Here is a 17,017-nt window from a genome sequence, read left to right as displayed (position 1 = left end):
GAAAGATTTACTGTCATACTGAAATAAAATAAAGGCTGTATTGCTGAAAAAAGAGAGGTCACCTTTTCTGTGCCTTGAGACATAATGAAGAAATGTGATGCTGGGAAGTGAGAAACAGCAGGCAGGGAAAGGAGAGAAGATCACAACCTGTTTTAGTTTGTGGACAAGTTTTTAACAGTGCTAAACTTTATCCTTTACATTTTTATAAGTTGCAGAAAGGAAAGTCTTAAAAGATTTCTTAAAATTGAATCTGTGTGGTTCCATTTATGTAACATTTTCAAAATGACAGCATTTTAGAGATAGAGAACAGATTAGTGATTCCCAGGGGTTAGAGATGGGGCAGAAGTGTCTATCAGTTTTTGCTTTGTGTATCTTGAAGCTCTGTGTGTGTGATTGTAAACATTGAGGATTATTTCCTCCTGACCCTTCTATCATTATGAAATGACCTTCTTCATCCCTGGCAATATCCTTTGTCTGTTATTAACAGAGCCATTGCATCTTTCCTTTAATTAGTGTTAGCATGATAAGCACACTCTATCTTCTTCCTTTTACTTTTAATCTACTTGTATCTTTATATATAAATGGTGTTTCTTATAGGAAGCATATAATTTTATCTTACTTGTTTATCTAGTCTGACAATTTCTTTTAATTGGGATGTTCAGTCCATTTACATTGAATGTGATTATTGATATGGTTAGATTTGAGTCTGTCATTCTGCTATTTGTTTTCAGTTATCTCACCTGTTCTTTGTACTTTTTTTTTTTTTTTTTGTGGTACGCGGGCCTCTCACTGTTGTGGCCTTTCCTGTTGCGGAGCACAGGCTCTGGACGTGCAGGCTCAGCGGCCATGGCTCACAGGCCCAGCCGCTCCGCGGCATGTGGGATCTTCCCGGACCGGGGCACGAACCCGTATCCCCTGCATCGGCAGGCGGACTCTCAACCACTGCGCCACTAGGGAAGCCCCTTTGTACTTCTTTTACTCCCTTTCTGCCTTCTTTTGAATTGAGTGCTTTTTATGATTCTATTTCATCTCCTTTGTTGTCGTATTAGTAACAGCATTTTGTTTTGTTTTGTAATTTAACTGGCTGCTTTAGGGTTTACTGTACACATATTTAAATGATTACGTCTACCTTCAAGTGATATAACACCACTCCACATATAGTATAGGAAACTCTCAATGGTATATTTTCATTTCTCCCTTCCTGGCCTTTATGCTATTATTGTCATATATTTTATTTATGCATATGTTATAAACCCTGCACTAAATTGTTATTTTTGTTTAGTCAATGATCTTTAAAGATATTTAAATAGTAAGAAAAATTCTTTACCCCTGCAGTCACCATTACCAGTGTTCCTCATTCCTTTGTGTAGATTCATATTTTCATGGGGTTTCATATTCCTTCTAGAGAAGAACTTCCCTTAGCATTCCTTGTCATGTGGGTCCATTGGTGATTATTTCTTTCAGCCCTTGTATTTCTGAAAGAATCTATTGACCACCTTCACTTTTCAAGGGTATTTCCTCTGGGTTCATCATGTGTTCTTTTAGTATTTTAAAGATGTTTCCCCATTGTCTTCTGGCTTGCATTGTTTCTAATAAGAAATTTGCTATCATTTTTAGCTTTGTGCTTCAGTACATGATGTCATTTTTTTCTCTCTGCTTTTAAGATGTTTTCTTTATTACTGGTTTTGAACTATTGATTCTGATGCATAATTTTATTCCTGTTTCTTTGTGCTTTGGGTTTATTGAACTTCTTGGATGTGTGGTTTTATAGTTTTCATCAAATTCAAAACTGTTCTGCCATACTTCAAATACTTCTTCTGTTCCCCCCTGTTCTCTTTCAGGAGCTCCAGTTCACACATAAATTATTAGGATGCTTGAAGTTGTCCCACAGTTTGCTGATACTTTATTTTTAATTCTTCTTTCTCTGTGTTTTCATTTTAGATAGTTTCTATTGCTATGTCTTCAAGTTCATTAATCTTTTCTTCCACCATTAATCGCATCTGATGTATTTTTTATCTCAACTTGGGTCTTTTTAAAAAATCTTCTGTGTCTCTACTTAACTTTTTGTACATGAGGAATACTGTGTTTAATCCTTTTGTCTCTTCATTCTAACATCTGTGTCTAACATCAGTACCCCCTCTCAATAATTGATTTCTTTATTTTTCTCATTATGGGTCATATTTTTTTGCTTCTTTGAATGCCTAGTAATATTTGATTAGACATTGTGAATTTTACCTTTTTGGCAGATGAATATTTTTGTATTCCTATAAATAATCTTGAGCTTCACTCTGGGACACAGTGGAGGTACTTGGAAACAGTTTGATTCTTTTAGGTCTTGCTTTTAAAATTAGTTCGGTGGGACTGGAGCAACATTTAGTCTAGTCTGTCCCCTACCACTGAGGCAAGACCCTTTGGAGTACTGTACCCAGTGTCCTCTGAATTATGAGGTTTTCCAGTCTGCCTGGGAATAGGCCCAGTGCAGGGCCCCGAGTGCATGTGGGGTACTGTTTCCTCTAATCTGTTCAGCTGGTTTTTCTCCTGCCCTTAGGTAGTTTCATCACGTGCATGCACTGATCAGTACTCTGTTGAATACTCTACTCAAGCAGTACTCTTTGCTGATCTCTGGGGTTTTCTCTCTTTGTTGCTCAGTTCCTGCATGCTGACCTGTGAACTCTAGCCATGGTGTCTTGAGAACTCTCCGCTCCATCTCTACAACTCAGGGAGTCAGCCAGGCTTCACCTGGGTTCTCCCATTCTGCACTGTGGCCTGGAAACTGTCTCAAGGCAGTAAGCTGGGGCGATCACAGGGCTCACCTCATTTGTTTCCCATCTCTCAGATAACTGTCCTGCATGGCTCAACCTCAGTGTATTGAAAATAGTTGTTTTGCATATTTTGTCCTTTTTATTTTTGTTTTTTGGCTGTTAAATTGGGTTTCTGTTATTCCATTTGGTTGCAAGTGAAAATCTCAAAATTAGGGGTTTTTTTCTTTATATATTTAATGTCACTATTGAGAAAAAAGTTGTACCTACACCATTTATCAGTAAGCCAGTTTCTAAACATGCTTGCTATATTTAAGTTTATGAAGATCTGAAGTGGGGTAAAGGGAGTGGGGCTGTAGAAAATAAAGGTGACTGTAAGTTCCCTTCCTTCCTCAGAGCTTTCTGATTTACTCTTTGGTAGATTGTTGCTCTGCTCCCTTATTAATCAGAGTCCCTTGGTTCCTTTTGGAGAGAGATTCTTTAAATGGGTTTAAATATGCCACTCAAAATGTATGAGGATGTTATAAATAAAATTGTCATGGTCTTTATGTTTTAATCTATATGATTTAAACTTTGACATTAAAATATCATGGAGGAAACATAATGAGAGGACTTAACTCACCAGATATTAAAATGTATTTTAAAGCTACAATAATTAAAATATTGAAGTACTAATGCTAATATAGCCACAGATTCATGGGTCAAAATACAGTGTCCATAAACAGACTCATAAATGTGTTTGAAACACTTAGCATAGGTTATTCAGTTAGATGGCATGGAGACAACTGAACAACTTATTGCAAAAAATTAAAGTTGGATATCTCCTCCCCATATCTTATACAGAGATGTATTCCAAATAGGTTAACTATAATCTGAAAGTACTAGAAGAAAATATGGGCAATTCACATTATCTTGAGGGAGAGAAGGGCTTTCTAAGTATAACACAAAGGATACAACCATGAAGGAAGTTATTGATGAGATTACACAAAGATTTTACATCTCCTAAGTGGTGAAATAATCATTAAAAACAGGGAGTTCCCTGATGGCCTAGTGGTTAGGATTCAGGGCTTTCACTGCCATGGCCTGGGTTCAATCCCTGGTCTGTGAACTGAGATCCCGCAAGCCACATGGTGCGCCCCGTCGCCCCCACCCCCCAAAAAAAATATCATTAAAAGCAGATTTGATATCCTTACTGTGTAAAGACTCCTAATACAGTAGTAAAAAAAAAGATGAATGCCCTACTAGAAAAATGGGCAGAGGACATGAGTAGATAATCATAATTAGGAGCAAAAAACATGAATGTCCAGTACATATTGATTTTTTAAATGTTCTATTTAATAATAATAGTAACAATAAAAAAATAATAATAAGAGCTGTCACTTATTATTTATTATTTCTGTTTGTCTGAATATAAGAACTTTAAACAAATTAGCTAGTTTAATCCTTTGAAAGGCAAGTGTACATATTATCATCATCATTTTATACATGTGACGGCTGAGACGGGACATGAGGACCCTTGCCTGAGGTGACAGAGCTGTCGGGTGCTTGAGCCAAGGTTTAACCCTTCTGAGCCCTGCTCCTCAGCACTTCTCAAAGAAGTAAATTAAAACTACCTTAAATTCCACTGCACTTCACAGAGAAGTTGATAATTTGCATAAGATCACACAATTTATAAGCAATAGAAGAGAGCTAAAATTTTTAGGAAGAAAAATCGTAAAAACAGAAGAAAGAAAAAGTAAAGTAAGTAAAGTGAGCAACAAAACAGATGTCTTTTAATTTTACAAACTCACCATTTCTTTTCAGAGTATTTAAAAGATGCTTCAAAGAAGATGAAAAGTGGGCTTATGTTTGTAAAACTGGTTAACCCGTGTTCAGGTAAGCGCTCCTGCCCCCCCCCATAATGGTAACTTGAACATTTTTAAAACGTTGTGGCTGAAAAGTGTATATATTTATTTGTCTTTGTATGTTTGTTCTTCCTGAATAGCTTTTAAAGGTAGGATAGCATTACATGGTGACAAAAGCAAGCTAATGACATAACCAGTCTTCTAAGATAATTCACTTGACTTAAACATTTTTTATTTCTTCTTAAATTTAATCCATAGAGCTGTATTCATCAGAAATGATGGCAAAACAAAAAAAAAATGGAGCGTGTTTGATTTCTCTCTGAAAACAGATGAATTTTCCTTGGCCTTTTTAAGCCAACTTTTCCTAAAGTAGTTATCCAATATTAGCCTCCATTTATACTCATTTTATGTTATAAAGTAAAATAAATAACCAGAGTTTATAAAAAAAAAAGGAAGGCTTTTACTGGACATGCCACGATTTTGAATAGTTTCATTTTTAGCTGTACTTTCCTTATTTTGTTCAGACCGAAAAGTAGTATATATATTTTTTCCTGTCAAGGGGTGATTTTTTTGCATTAAAAACATTGTATTTTGAGGAGATACATGTTTTATCAGGAACAATTTTACCTTTATAGTCAGTGTATTTTGCTTTGTCTTATAATTTTTAGGCAAAAATATTAAAATACACTATAAGTATATAGTAATATTGGTGATACTATTTATCTCTGTGTGAAATTTTTCTCCATTAGTTTATTTTATAAGATTTACAAGGTTATTATTAATTTTATAAGGCTTTGAGTAGATACCTGATATTTGGCAAATTAGAGCATCCTCTTGGTGACTGTCGTACTGAATAGTGAAAGCAAGAGAAATCCAGTGAGCAGTGCCTTGTTGTTATTGTTGTTGCAAAGACACATAAATAGAAACAACAAGAGAGGCAAAAATTCCGGCTTCCTCCAGTTTTCTTTTCCTCAAAATGAAATTGAATGTAATTGGTCAGTTATATTATGTGGAACTCCTAGGTATATGTAAGAGTAAGATGAGGTGAGAAATGTTTTTTCAAGAGAAGTTTTAGTTATCAGTAAAGCATTTAACAAAAGGAAGGTACAAAAAAGGTCAGGCTTCTTGTAAAATTCATTTCACCTAAATGTCCGTGGACAACATTTTGCTATGCTGACTATGGAGAAATAAAGGCTAATTTTTGCTGAGCACTCACTAACGTGCTGTGTTAGGAGCTTTACGTGTACGTATTCTATCTTTCAATCCTTATAAAAAAAAATACTGAGGTAGGTTCAGTATTGCTCGCATTTTACAGATATGGAGAGAGAAGTACAGAAAGGATTATATAGCTTCCCCAAGGGCTCACGCCCAGCATGTAGTTGAGATAGACTCAAACTCAGGGCCCTGGATTTTGCTATGCTTAGAAAAAAAATTCGTGCATTGGAGGGATTCATTCAGATTCATGCAGATGCGCCCAGTCCCCGCCCCCTTCTAACTTCTTTTTTTTGGGTGTTTTAAGAAAGGGAAATTTTCATCCAGTTGGGTGTGGCTTTCCTCACTCCTCATGGCGTAAAGCACGTTGCTGTTGTAGGGCCCTGGCCTTTCTCCTGTGGAGCTCGCCTCAGGTGTGCAGGCCCTGTCTCCCGCCCTCTGTATGGGAGGCTGTACACCGCCCTGGAGACAGGGCCCACAGGCCAACTCAGTTCATCTGGCTGAGCCATTAGGTTTGGGTAGTTTAAAAATGGGTTTTCCTTCCTGATCTGATAGAGGACTCAATGAGAGGCTCTGTAGCAGTTAAGATAAATGATTTGTACTTTTGTGTTTATTGGTCTAAGTTCAGTGAGGATTATACAGTTGGAAAACAAGCATCTGTATGTGATAGCTACAAGCGTTCCTTGGAGTCACTTTGTGTAGACTATATCTATGTATGTTTATGTTCATATTAGGAACATTCCTCAGAACTATTAGATAGTCTTTTGATATTTGTGTGTGTGTGTGTGAAAACTTACAAATAAAAAACAGATTTGTTTTAACAGGGGAAGGAGCCATTTACTTGTTCAATGTGTGTCTACCACAGCTGTTTGAAATAAAAGTTTTCAAGGAAAAAAACCATTCTTGGTTTATAAATGAATCAGTTCAATCAGGTAAGTGACTAGTGTATATATTTACATTAACACATACCCTGACTTTGCCATCCTTCACATCTATCTGCCCAGTTTGGAGTCTGGTCCATGGTTTTTTCTTTGTTGGCGTCAGAGCAGGGTTTAATCAAGGAGAAAGGAAAGATTTAAACAAGTTTAGATCAATAACTGTGTGTCTTAGATGGTAGGAAATTTTTAACTAACAATTCTGATTTTTCTCCTAAAACACTGACACACCCCGAGTCAGATGACTTTTGTACTATGGAGTGCACATTGTGTTCACTGGAAGCTCTTTGCTCTTATCCATTTTTGAGGATCTTTAAGTTTTTAACATCTTATTTCCTTGCAAATGGATGTTGATATAGCTTCTAGAATAAAATAGAAGAGAAGAGAATGCTTTCTCATATAAATTACTATGGCCACCCCACCTGCCCCCAACACACACACCCAACACCCAATTTCTATTTCTTTTAAGAGCATTCCTTTGATTTGGGGCTCAGTGTTGACTCTGAAGGAAAAAGGATGCCACACGTAGCCCTGACAGTTCTGGGTGAGAGTGGGAGGGTGCGTCATGGGGTATCTCAGTTCCCTCTGTCCCTCTGTCTCTCATTGTTTGCAGAGAGTGCTTTCCATTGCTTTCTAAGCCCTCTGCTTTCTGTTGACCGTCTAAGTCACCACTTAGTGCTAAGGTAGAAAGGCCACTTTGCCTTTCTTGTAAGGCATACAGAAGAAGAGTTTATTGCTGGTGTTGAATTTCGTATACCTGTGTGCATGAGAAGATTTGAAGTGGTTTTCAGTTGCCGAAATGCAGTGGTAGACTGTGTATTTAGCCTGGTAGGTGCCAAGTATACATTCCTTTTTATTGTTCTCTTTTCTTATTTTTCATTTGGCAATATATGAGAGTTCCCACTTCTGATGTAGTATACTTGCCTTTGAGTTTGGCTGGATAGACACAGTAATATCCAGATGAAAGTGGAAAGTATTGAGAAGCAGGGATTGATTAGCTCTCCTGGACTGTCTGACTTGCTACCTGCTTTTTTTTTTTTTTTTACCGGACCGGGGCACGAACCCACGTCCCCCCATATCGGCAGGCGGACTTTCAACCACTGCAGCACCAGGGAAGCCCAGAAAGAGCTGTTTTTAAGAATGGCTACCAGGATATTATTTTCAGAACAAGAAACCTGTTTCTAATTTCTGAATATAATGGATGCCTCATATAAACTGAGCTTAGAGCTTCTGATAGGTTGTTTCATAAACTTCTCTTCTACTTAAAAAAAAAAATTAACTAATGTCATCATGTAAAATTACGTCCTTAATTTTTTTTCAACATACTGTGAAATGGATTCATGTATATAATTTACGGTTAGAATTTCTTGGCTGTATAGGTAGGTTGCTCTGTTAGAGAATAAAAGTCAGTACATGTTTCCTGAAACCAAATTAAGAAGCATGGAGATGAATTGTTTATTGTTCTTTTTGATGAAATACCTCTTCTGGTTCATTTCCGTTGAAGAAGGACTCTGGGACGCTTGGAGGGGAGTGCGGTAGAGAAAAGTGGGGCGCGGGCAGCCTAGTTGATTTGCCTTTTTTCCTTTCAGCGTGGAGAGCACCACTCATCTTACTGCAGAGATTCCAGTTTCTTATGCTCAGTCTTGTGAGACTCCTGCCCTCTTGCATTTTTCTTTGGGAGGAGGGATGGGGTGTTTCTGGAGTGGGTAACGACCTCTGAGCTTTGAGTCATTGACAGTTCAGAGCTGTGAGCCCAGAGCCCATAGGAGAAGCCACGTACAGAGGGAATAATATTGCTTTCCCATGGCTTCGTCCTCAAAAGCACAGGAAATTACATTTTACTGCAGCTTTGTAGATAGACTTATACAGGTTTCCTAATGTTTGCCTGATTCACATTCTGTCTGTATTCCCCCGAACCCTGCTATTTTTTTTGGCAGGGGGTGGGAGGTGGGGAGAGGAGGGCCTCTATTAAAAATGATTTCTAAAAAAGAAATGGAAAGTTAAAGATCAAGTTCAGTGTCTTGGCTGTCCTCTCCACACCAGGGATTTGAAGCTGTTTGGAGTGAAATCTCGTGGACCATGTTCTGCCTTTTGAGAGAATCATATAATCTTGGGCCTGTGTAGGAGGAGCTTCTGAATTTGGAATTTCACATATATTTTTCAATGAATGGTTCCCACATTGGGATTAAGGTGAAATAACTAAGTTGTCTTTCCATGTTGTTGAATTCTCTTTTTAATCTGTAGGAGGTCTTCTTCACTTTGCCACACCCATGGACCCTCTGTTTCTGCTTCTCCACTACCTTATAAAGGCTGATAGAGAGGTGAGTTTCCCAGTTTGGGATATTAACAGTGGGGAAACAGAATAGATTGTTTTTTTTAACATGATCTCCTCTGTCTCCTTATAATGGTCCAAATGTAGACTCCCCACAGTTCAGGTTTAACTTGGTTGGTATACAACACCTATATCACGTGTGCTGGTACAGATCAGAGCACTGATCCGCAGACCTGAGATCCAGCATCATGATCTTGGACTAGCTCACCAACGAGTCCTGAGAACTGCCTAACCCTTTGTGTTATCTGCCTTACTTGTTTGACAAAGTCTAACAATGAAATTCTCATTACGTACTCATTAGTTTTGAAATACAGTACAAATGTTAAGACCTCAGGCCTTAAGAGAATAAAGAAGATTTATCGTCTTTCATTTTCTTCTGTGTGAGACACTGTGAAACAGGTACTCTGGGGGTGTGTCCAGCAAAAGCTCCTTAATGGGGAAGCTGTAGTTGAGGAATCCCAGATGGAGTAAAATTTACCTTTGTGATATAAGACAGAGTTTATTAATAGTAATAGTTCCAGCCAGAGGTCCCAGGATACCTTTACAGTTGACAATTATTAAGGATCCCAAAGAACTTTTTGTTCCTGTGTGTTTTATCTATCAATATTGACTACATTAGAAATTGAAACTGAGAAATTTAAAAATAATCTTATTATTTTTAAAATAAAAATAAGAAGCCCATTATATATTAACATATGACATGTTTCTAATGAAACAAACAGTAAAAGTCAGTGAGGAGTATGGTACTGTTTTACATTTTTGCAAATCTCTTTGATGTCTGGCTTGAGAGAAGACAACTGGATTTTCACATCTTGTTCTGCATTCGGTCTGTTTCCATACACTGTTTGAGTGGAAGTGTGTAAAGAATATGCAGCCTTTCACATGTGAGGTCAGAAAAGGAAGGAATTGTATATTAGCCTTTTAGATAGTTGTGGATACCCTGCTTTGATACTACTCCAAAAACCAACAAGTGGTGGTTTCTTAAAAGTTAGTTGCAATGTGGAATCTGAAACCCTGTCAATGAACTTTCCGTGTTCTTGTTAAAAAACAAAATTCAAATGAGTAAATTTTAAAGATCTTATTGGCTTTCTTGAATGATTCACGAATTGGGCAGCATCTATTCTAGCAGACAGAAAGAAGCTCCAAGGAACTGTACAGAATGAAAAACTTTTCCAGCCAGAAGGGAATAAGAACAAGAAAGTTCAGCTAGACTAAAGGGGGATGGGTTACGGCAAGGTCACGTTTCTTTAGGGCATGCCTGGCGTCTATCAGGCAAATGACCTGGCTAGTGCTCGTTAGCAGATTACTGATTGGCTGGTTTAAGATTCTTCTTCTGGGTGAGCTGAAACTAATTAAATTAAGTCTCCGTTTGGGCTTAGCACAAACGACTCCATTTTGGGCCTGCTGTCTGGTTTTTAACACTCTCTTACGTTAAAATCTATTGGATCTTTCACGCATATTACTTTGCAATACCATGCATTGGTCATTTGGAAAATATTGTCTCACTGAATTATGCAGGTCTTCCAAATGTCTACACACCTTATTACACACACACACACACATACACACGCACACACACACACATACACACGCACACACACACACCTTTGTTAATTTAATATTACCAGTGATCTCTTTAGAAAACTGAGTGTTGGGAAGCTTGTCATAGTGGCAGACAAATTCTCTACAATTCTAATTTTTGCTTTAAAGTTCAAATTTTATCGTTGGCTACAAGCACTGTCAATCTTTCCCTTGAAGTGACAGGTTCACTTCATTTATGTGCTGTCAGTACTCAAGTCTGAATAACCATAGTTCATAATGGTTCTTTTGGGTAAAAAATTGAGAAAAAGGCAGCTAGTTCTGCTCGCAACTCGGACGGTCACACAGCGCTTTTCCTTGAGATGATCCCTGAGCCTCGGCGATAGCCAAGTACTTCAGCCACACTTGACTTTCATCACACAGAGCATTTAACCTACTTGCACTCCAAGGTCAAGATTTAAATAAAAGAAATTGCTTTCGCTCCTTGATCAAGGAAATCCTTAAGTGCAGCTGGGATTCTTTTACCTGCTTGTCCGTGGCAGTGAAGAGTGCAGCGGCTGCTGGACGGTTTGCTGGTACCACCCTGACTGGTGCTGAGGAGCCAGGGCTTTTACCCACCTTTGCATTGAAATCATCAGTGCAAATGTTGACAGAGTGAAAATGCAAGTAGCATTGTAGCCTTAGCTTGAAAATAGTTTGGAGCTTGTGGACCCCCTGCAGGGGTACTGTATCTCCCAGGGATCCACCAACCACAGCTTGAAAACCTTCGAAATGACAACTTTAAGGAAGGGTGTTATTTAAACACTTAGAGGAATCTTATTTTTGCACTCTCATGTCCGCAAATAGTTTAAGTGCTTATGGGTTCTCACTGAGTACTTAGATCGATTCTCCAAAACCCGTGTTTTGTATTTATATTGGCTTAATTTGTGATAAATACTGAGAGTAATAAAACTGACTTAAAACTTTAGGTGGTGCTTTCTCCTGGTGCACCTTGTCATCTCTTATTCTCCTCCTCTCCTACATTCTGTGTTCTTTATTGTGGATTAGTAAAGTTTTATTCCTTAATCATGTTTCCCCTTACCTGGAAGCTACTGCGGTAGCCGCTGTAATTAGGGCACGGCGAGCAGTGAGGCCAGTGAGCCGTGTATCTCTAAGGAGCAGAAACGGTTCTAGTCCCTACCAGGAAGGCCCTAGAAGTATTCAGGGAAGAAGATGGAAACTTCAGGTGGCTCCCATTCCTGCTGTTTCTAGGATACATTAGCGGGAGGAAGCCACCAACCAGCCTTAGGATCAGTACCTGTGTCGATGCACCTTTAAAGGCCCTCCCCCCATTGGGGGAACTGTTTGCCTATTTCCCATTAAGACCCTGACTCTGGTGAATTAATCCTCACCCTGGCCCTCTGGGGGGCTCTGGGGGTGCTGTGGCTGGTTCAGGGAGGCAGATGCAGAATGAAGCTCATGGTGGTAGTTGGCTTTCACTGTAAACCATCTTGCTCTCTCTTCTCAAATACTTAAAGTGCCCCTTAAAATAGCCCGTGAGGCATTCAGATATTTCCTCCCCTACATTTTAGATGTGATCTTTTCCTATTTGATTAAAAAAATATTAGTATGTACTTTCAAAATGTTGACCCATTCTCTGTTAAACATGATTTATTTTAATGTCAGTAAAAATAATTCTTCTGTCTAGCTCTCCCAACTGTTATTAACTTGATATTCAAACAAATTTCTTATTGCAAAACCTTTTTATGTATATATGGTAAAGAAAACAAGAATGAAACATTAGTGTATTATGAAATGATGATGTCAAGACTGTGTGGTAGTCCATTACATATTAGTAAAATATTGTTTTAAAGTAGTTAAATATTTAACACATTGGGTGATCATGGAAGAATATAGATTAAGGTAGGAATCTAAAGACACTAACTTGGGAAACCTGTGAATTATTCTTACTATCTGAAGGAAAAAGAGAACATTTAAATTAAAACATTTCTTGCCACTTGATGGAACCCAGGCGCTTTCAAGAGCTTCCTGAAGGGAGCCGAGAGTCAGTTCTGGAGCCTGTCCCGTTAAGAGAATCCTTAGGTGGAACAAGTGACTTTGAATTTAGTTTAAAGGTCCAGCTATGAGGTTATATATCTTTGTCTCTTTTTTTTAATGTATGAGTTTGTTGACTGGAGTACTTGCATTCTGACTGACTAAAGTCTTTTTTTCAGGGAAAGTTTCAGCCCCTGGAACAGGTTGTGATGGATGACATGTTTCCGAATTGCATCTTGTTGCTGAAACTTCCTGAACTTGAGAAGTTACTTCGACATGTGACAGAGGAGAAAGGTATGGCATACGGCCTTTGAAATCAGGTTTATGGCTGCCAGAAAAGCTGGGCATCTGTCTGAGAATGCAGTGGCTTGAAGGCCTGTGGAATGTGATGCTTATTCTGTGCGGGTCATAGGGGAAGCTGTCGTTCAGATTCGCTTCCACTTGTCAATATTCATCCTCTATTGCACTGGCTTGTTCAGTCTGCGAAATTTGAACCAGTGAAATATGGTGGCCTGTCTCCTGCAGGGCCAGGATTCACGAGGCTCAGGCTTTAGTCTCAGCTCTTCTTTCAACTAGGCTGTGACTTTAGGTAAGGGCCTCAACTGCTTTCTGCCTCGGGTTTCTCATTTGTAAAATTTGAATAAAATCTATGCCTTTATTGATTCAAGAAACATTTATTGAGCACCTACTAAGAAGCATATGTTGAGCACTAGAGCCAGGCTCTAGGGATAGTTATAAATAAAATATTATCCTTTGCCTCACTTTGCTTCTACTCTGATGGAGACAAATGACAAGTAGGGCAATGACAGTAGGACATAAGGGACGTGAACTCGCGGTTTTGTGGGGACACACAGGACAGGTTTATAACCTGGCCTAGGTAGGGTGGGAAGTGCGGGTAGGGGGGTATTGTGTTGCTTTCCTGTGGGAGATAACCTCTAAGTGGAGGCTAAGTCAGAGTAGCAGCATGGATGTATGGAAAAGTTTGTCATGCTTAGCAAGATCCAAGAAGTTCAGTGATGCATTTAGGTTAGTAAGGAAAGAACAGGGGAGAGTGCTGCGCACGGGTTCAGGTGGTGAAGGGCCTTATACGTGTCTGGACTTGACCTAATGGTAGTGGAGTGTCAGCAAAGTTTTAAGTAGGGCAGTGCTATTGTGTGGAGAAGCTAAGGTCTGGTCCCCAGAGGCTGCTGCTGTGGTCCAGGCGGGAGGTGATGGTCACCTGAGCTTAGGAGGTGGAACCAGAAGGAAGTAGCAGCCTCGTGTGTTGACTGGATGATGGTCAAGAGAAGGAGGAATCAAGGATGGCTTCTGGGTTTGTGCCTTGACCCACAGGATGGGTAGAGATGGCCCCCTGGAGACAGGGGACATGGGTGCGAGGAGCAGGCTGGGGGTGACAGAGATGAGTTGTAGGCATTCATTTGAATTTTGAGAGGAGGAAGTGAGGCAGTGTGTGAATGTGTTTTGACAGGTTTGTAATAGCATTCAGACTTAGCATCAGTGTCTCCAAAAATCATCCAAGTAGTTTTAGAGTTAATACGGAAACACAGTGTGAGAACCGAAACAGCAGGCTGATAAGTTATGGTTATTTGGGGTTCTAGATGGTTTGGCCAACTAGGGTAGTTCTTCTAGGACCAAGAAAGTGGTGACTCCAAGAAGTGTAAGCTTACGGTGGAAAAAGAGAAAACCTCATTCATTGCATTTCACATTCGAAGGTTCTACTAAATTCACACTTGGCCAGACACAGAGCTCTGTTTTGAGCCTGAGGGGTATGTGGTGCCCAGGTTTTTATCAAAGCAGCGCTATTAATGACACTCCCTGGTGCTGATCTTGGCAGGAGACAGTAATCTTTTTGTGGGTGACAAATGAAGTAGCTCATAGCCATTTCTGAAAGCTAAAGCAGTGAGGAATAATTACAAGTCATTTTCATTTTGCCAAGTTAATGGAAGCTGACAACACGATTAACTCATTAGCCAAAAATCTTCCAATAGCTGTATAAGAACAGTTGCCTGAAACCAAAACCCAGCAGCCCAAATTCAGAAATAGTATTAAAGCATTGTCATTTGTTAGTGTACAGCCTGTGTTCCAAAGCAGGAGCTTCCCTCACTTCCATTCCTTCCTCCTTGCTCACTGACCCCCGACCGTCTGTTGAATCATTATCTGAACTCCTGTCCTAATCTCTTTCACTTCTCAACATCGCCTAACTTTTGGAAGTTCTGCTGTAATAAAAAGTGAATGCCCTATACTTGTCTTGTTTGACCAGCTCTAAATAACCAGTTGTAAACGTCAAGCTACTGTGTGTTTCTCTTTGGATCTTTGTGGAAAATGATGTCTGTCCTAGTATGCTGTCCTTGTATACAGAAATGACATAAAGAAAAATATTTCACATATTTGTGTTCTGCGTCAAGGGGTGAAGCAAGCGATGTGGAATTGCTTCTGTTTTGATGAAGAGGCCTTTTTGAAGGTTGAGGCATTAGAGATCTTATTATTTCTTGTTTTTAAAAAATTGGGGGGGAATTCCCTGCCGGTCCAGTGGTTAGGATTCCGTGCTTTCACTGCCGAGGGTGCAGGTTCAGTCCCTGGTCGGGGAACTAAGATCCCGGAAGCTGCGCAGCACGGGCAGAAAAAAAATTGTTTTGTTTTGTTTTGTTTTTGAACCTTCCATTATTTTAAGATTTACAGAATGTAGTTCATTAGGGGAAGAATTAAATTATGAAGGAACTGCCAAGACTTCTAGAGAATTGCATACATCTTTTACCTGCGAAATTTAACCTAAATTACTTTGTTTTGCCTTACTGTCATTAAAAAAGAAAGAAAGAAAAATTTGAGGCCTAGGGTTTTTAGAAACCTGGCATGTATAAAGGTTGATGATATAACTGCTTTGAAAATGAAAGTACATGGGCAAGGGAGGCAGTCTTTTTAATCAAAAAATTTAAAGGTACAGAAAAACTCGGGAACAAGCTACAAATATTTGTCTCCAACCGCAAAATCAACCAGTGTTAATGTTTTGTTATTTTTGCTTCATATCTCTTTCAGGGAAAGAATTTCTTTAGGAACAATCTGGTAATCTGATCACAGGATTTGATAACCTACAAGAAAAATTAAGAATGTATTTGCTACATGGTTTTGAGCAAATCATTCAAACTTTTCAGCATCCTTGATCTGTGAGATGAAGGGTTAAGAGTATCCCTCATATTCTGCCATATGTTATAATTAGTACTCTGCAAAGTTGTTCTAAATCATAAAGTAAAGCTTTCCTTCTCTTGCCTTTAGAGTGTTGAGATCTCTAAATTACAGCATATGAACATTATTTAAGAATTGCAGTTAATAGTATCTACTATCTACCACAAAGAGATGCTTTAGGAATTAAATGAAATCATACAAGTAAATCAGTGCCCAGAGAGTGCTGGGTGTAGAGTAAGTGCTCAATAAATGTTTGTACCATTAAGGCTTGCGAACTAGAAATTTTAAATTCTTTGCTGATGTTTAAGTACTAGGTATACAGTAAGTGACCAATGCACATTCGTTTGATGGTCCATTGATTAATACAGAGTCAAGTGGTTTAAGTAGGAGAATGGGGATAATCAGATAATAATAAAAATGTCTACCATATATTAACAAATTATTATATATCATCTCCATGCTTGTTGTTTTACGTATGTTATTGAATTCTTGCAGTAATTCCCTTTCATTGTTAGTAGAACCAGAATTTTTACAAATGAGGAAATTGAAGCTCAAAAGAGTTTAAGCACGTTGACTAACATCATAGAACTTGAAGTGGTAAAATCAAGGTTTGAACCCATGTCTGTCTGATGGCAACTCTTCCTCTTCCTTCTTACAACTGTGTAACGCTTCCAGGAGACTCTGTTAGAGTTTTTAGGTGTTGTCTTATGTAAAAATAGAAACTTAATTTTTTGTTAGTCTTGTATATCCCATTAATAATGTCTCTTTGTGAGACAAAGAGAGAGACAGGAAAGGAGACAGTGGGAACTTCTACAGCTTAAGGAAAAGACAGTTCTCATCCTGGCAGTGAGCGTTCTGTTTTCCAGGCATGTACTCTTTTAGTGATTGCCTTGGGTCCTGGCTGCTTGTTTGAATTAGATTCTTGTCTATTTTTAAGTTAGTATTTGGTTCCATTCTCTTTATTTTATTGCTAGGGTTTTTAACTAAGAAACAAAGAAGACTGCTAAAGAGTGGTCAGGTACTACCCGTGACAGGGAGCAGAGATAAAGAGGAAAGTTGATGTTTTTTCAATTCCATCCTCCCCACAGGCACTGTGCAGAGAGAGTAAAAACCTGAAATGCTCAAATTCCCCAGCCAGCTATTTTGATATTGGACTCCAGATGCTGTCTCAAAAGTCTGTGG

At 38.8% G+C, this 17,017-nt stretch overlaps 1 protein-coding gene across 9 annotated transcripts in view; it reads left to right on the top strand.

Moving 5' to 3' along the window:
* The window catches only part of RNASEH2B (ribonuclease H2 subunit B), an 84,757-nt gene that overhangs the window by 21,793 nt on the left and 45,947 nt on the right, over positions 1-17,017 (top strand). For 8 of the 9 annotated variants that reach the window (XR_009536717.1, XM_060128981.1, XM_060128980.1 and 5 more), the window contains 4 exons: positions 4,563-4,634; positions 6,640-6,747; positions 8,995-9,071; positions 12,835-12,949. Coding sequence is in view for 8 of the 9 variants with exons in the window: in XM_060128981.1 (XP_059984964.1) it covers positions 4,563-4,634; positions 6,640-6,747; positions 8,995-9,071; positions 12,835-12,949 (372 nt within the window). In the remaining variant the exon portion in view is untranslated. Of the gene's footprint in view, positions 1-4,262; positions 4,336-4,541; positions 4,635-6,639; positions 6,748-8,994; positions 9,072-12,834; positions 12,950-17,017 lie in introns of those variants that run through there. The other variant, XM_060128979.1, reaches the window with a different exon arrangement.

The sequence above is a fragment of the Lagenorhynchus albirostris genome, chromosome 18, assembly GCF_949774975.1.
Source record: "Lagenorhynchus albirostris chromosome 18, mLagAlb1.1, whole genome shotgun sequence".
In the NCBI taxonomy this organism is placed as follows: Eukaryota; Metazoa; Chordata; class Mammalia; order Artiodactyla; family Delphinidae; genus Lagenorhynchus; species Lagenorhynchus albirostris.
Note: the sequence above shows the minus strand (reverse complement) of the source record. Positions and strands in the feature narration are given on the sequence as shown.